The sequence below is a fragment of the Dendropsophus ebraccatus genome, chromosome 2 (assembly GCF_027789765.1).
Source record: "Dendropsophus ebraccatus isolate aDenEbr1 chromosome 2, aDenEbr1.pat, whole genome shotgun sequence".
Taxonomy (NCBI): Eukaryota; Metazoa; Chordata; class Amphibia; order Anura; family Hylidae; genus Dendropsophus; species Dendropsophus ebraccatus.
Window position 1 is genome coordinate 47,868,473 of NC_091455.1, and position 3,629 is coordinate 47,872,101.

Here is a 3,629-nt window from a genome sequence, read left to right on the forward strand (position 1 = left end):
TTGGAACTAGCAAACAAAAACGAGACACCTGCAAATTAAAATGGGAACTAATGTGCTTTACTATGTAACCAATCCCTGGGTTCAGCTGCAGATACTGCAGCTGGAAGGGTTAATAAACTAAAGCCCACCATCTCCTTATGTCATTGCCACCCCCCTACTGACCCACTCCCACACTCCCCCTGCTATATAGATGCTTTGCTGAAATGTCTCACTATGCAGGAAAAAGTGAAAGCAAGTGGTGCTGACTGTAGAACTATGTTCAGGTGACCATACTGCAGCTAATAGTGGTCATCTATTGATCACAAAGGATACAAGTCATGTCCACAGGGTCTGTGAGTGACACTGAGGATCTGCTGGAGCTGAGAGTGCTGGAGCTTCAGTATAGAAAATCTAAAGGAGGAGCAGGATGCAGTGACCTGCTGCTGGACCACTCCACTGACAACTCAGAAGAAGATGGCATTGCTGAGAGCTCCACTGGCAAGAAGAAGAGGGAGTGCAGGAGCCAGCAGAGCCCAGACAAGAAGCAAACTTCTAAGTCATCCAAGGAATGCAAACAATCCCAAAGAAATGCAGCCAATGCCAGGGAGAGAGCCCGCATGAGAGTGCTGAGCAAAGCCTTCTCCAGGCTGAAGACCAGCCTGCCCTGGGTGCCCCCAGACACCAAGCTCTCCAAGCTGGACACCCTGAGACTAGCCTCCAGCTACATTGCCCATCTCAGGCAGCTGCTGCAAGACGACAGATATGAGAATAGCTATGTGCATCCTGTCAACCTGGTAAGAATGAAGCTCCCATACAGCCAGCACCAGTCGGCTTCAAGGGCTGCATCATGGTAATGGACAATGCTGAGTGTTTCTGTGCATGAAGTATGTGATACACAGCTCGACTTCTTTCTGTGCCATCTCAGCCTAGTGTTACACTGTACTGGAGTTCAGGTGGCTGCTATTTAGAACTGCTTTATACTGTTTTACTATACCTTTTATTACTTTCTACCAGTCAATGGAATTTTTAATGTTTTGCAAAGATATGTGCATTTATATACATTGATAAAATATGGGGTGTTATGGGGAAATTATTGTGCATTATATAGTGCAATACTGTTTTAGATGTTGGAAATAAATTCTATATATGTATATAGAGAGAGAGAGAGAGAGAGTTCAAATCATGAAGCAGCACTCTTTAAAACGATGTGGGCGGGTGTCAGCAGATAGGTCTTGACTCCGGACCATGTGATTAACAAAGTAAAAATATTCTGCAGCACTTCCATTCAGGTGAAAAAAATCCAAATTTCTTTTGTGCAAAAAATCCTATAAAGAACAGGTGCACAGCATAGCAATAATTCATAGGTGCGACGTTTCGACAACCGCACATTGCTTGAAAATTACAACGTGAGGTTGTCGAAACGTTGCACCTACGAATTATTGCTGTGCTGTGCACCTGTTCTTTTTTCACCTGAATGGAAGTGCTGTGGAATATTGTTACTATATATATATATATATATATATATATATATATATATATATATATAAAAAATATAATATATAGGAAATATATGAAAATACAATATATAAAATGTAAATATATACCTCAATCCATAATGCTGTAATAGACATACATATAGAGAGATACAGATGTGTGTAATACTAATTATATATATATTTATTTATTTTTTTTCAAACACACGTATATACACACACGCACATTATATATATATTATATATATATATATATATATATATATATATATATATATATATATATATATATATAATGTGCGTGTGTGTATATACGTGTGTTTGAAAAAAAAAAAAAAAAAAATTATATATATATATATATATATATATATATATATATATATATATATATATATCCATATATCAGTGTTCCCCAAACTGTGTCCTTCCAGCTGTTGCAAACTATCATTCCCACTATGATGGGGGTTGCAGTTTAGTAACAGCTGGGCAGCCACAGGTTGAGAAGCACTGTTTAAAAGTTTTAGATGGTTTAGTAAATAGAAAGATGACATACTTGTATTAAACTAGTAGAATTTGATACAATATATTTTTCATTTCTATCAATGTGTTCTGATAACCATGTCCCAGGCTTGGTGAAGCCATCTTTTTTAATCCCTGAGATAACATGAAATTCTCCTTTACAGACATGGCCATTTGTGGTTTCGGGAAGACTGGAATGTGATTCCAAAGAAGTTAATGTGTCATCCACCAGGCTTTGTGGGGCCACAGCTTAGAAGAGCAGAACTCTGCTGAATCCTCTCTCTTATCAAGAATACTAGATACTGATGTTAAGGACTATATACATCAAGTGACTGTCATGTCTCCAGTACTCTACCAAAGTATACTTAGGTATGAGTTTATATCAGTCGGGCGGACATATTATTTCAGCTAAAGTGGATCTGAATGCACATCCATATATACATTGTATGAAAGCAGCAGTGCTCTACATTTCTGTTTATAGCAGCGTTATAAAACAGATAATAAATTTATAATATATTTTTCTAGATGCTGTGTGAATATATATATATATTACTGTGAATATATTGTACTTGTCCATTTGCTTTTAATTTGATACTGTTGTTTTAATAGCTTAACAAGGGTTAATATTGTATGATGGGGATCGCAGCAGAGCGGAGTGAGAATGTAAGACTTGCCTGTTAGTATGGATGTAGCAGAGCTAAAATGTCATTTATTAATCATATCCTTCTCTATCATTTGTATATTGTGTTTTTTATGAGGGAACATGAATCAATCCGAGCACGACATGTACAACAAATACAACCAAAAAAGAACTTCTTTAATTGTCGCACCTGCATGTGTTTTCATATAGGATTACTTTAATAAGTGTTTATTACATCAAACCTTTACATACATAGTTAAAAGAAATACAAAATACTAATGTGAATTCAAATAGTGCATAATAATTTTTTCCCCCAAATACACTTTATATGGCAAGTCTCGGATACCCTTTAGTGAAGCCTATGGAAATATTGACTGTACAAACTGCATTAAAAAGAAAATAAATGGCACCAAAGTGCAACGAATGCAACAACAAAGAAACAAAGAAAAAAAACTAATTGCTGAGTATTCAAATTTTACACTGTTTCATTATAGACATTTATGTAACATCTGACTGCAGCATTTCGTATTGAAGAAGAAAAAACGCAAACGAAAAATATTTCAATAAAAAAAGCCACATACTGTAAATACATTAAATGCTGTGTGTGAATCCACCCCAATGTATTCAGTGTATATAGTAAGAACCTTATTAGTATTTTCCTTAGAGTTGTCTCCGTGGTAATTGTGTTCGTCCATGTTCGTCCATATAAACTATTAAAACCTAAACTACTCTGCTGAGTGGATGATGTTATATGATGTCTATGTGACAGACTGTCTACAACCTGGGTAAAAGTCTATGGAGAAAGGAGCTAACTTTTCATATGGTATCATGGTACCATCATGGTATTTAAAAAAAAAAAAAAAAAAAAAAAAATTGTGACCGTAGTGTGAACAAAGCCTAAACTGCAAACAATATTATTGTTCATACAATACTTAAAGCTTGACCTGGAGGGATTGTCAGTAAGGTTGGATGCACATTACTTTTTGGGCTCTGTGTTC

General features: G+C 36.0%; 1 protein-coding gene across 1 annotated transcript; it reads left to right on the forward strand.

Annotated features, from left to right (window-relative positions):
* Positions 1 to 317: 317 nt before the first annotated feature.
* MSC (musculin) lies at positions 318 to 2,441 on the forward strand. The gene is made up of 2 exons (XM_069959969.1): positions 318 to 773; positions 2,156 to 2,441. The coding sequence occupies exons 1-2, from the start codon at positions 318 to 320 to the stop codon at positions 2,243 to 2,245; spliced, it is 546 nt and encodes a 181-aa protein (XP_069816070.1). The 3' UTR covers positions 2,246 to 2,441.
* The last annotated feature ends 1,188 nt before the right edge of the window (positions 2,442 to 3,629 follow it).

Excerpts from the sequence above, each read along its gene's own strand:
- MSC (XM_069959969.1), top strand. The coding sequence starts at position 318 with ATGTCCACAGGGTCTGTGAGTGACACTGAGGATCTGCTGGAGCTGAGA. Across the intron at positions 774-2,155 it reads ATGTGCATCCTGTCAACCTG|ACATGGCCATTTGTGGTTTC; the intron begins GTAAGAATGAAG and ends TCTCCTTTACAG.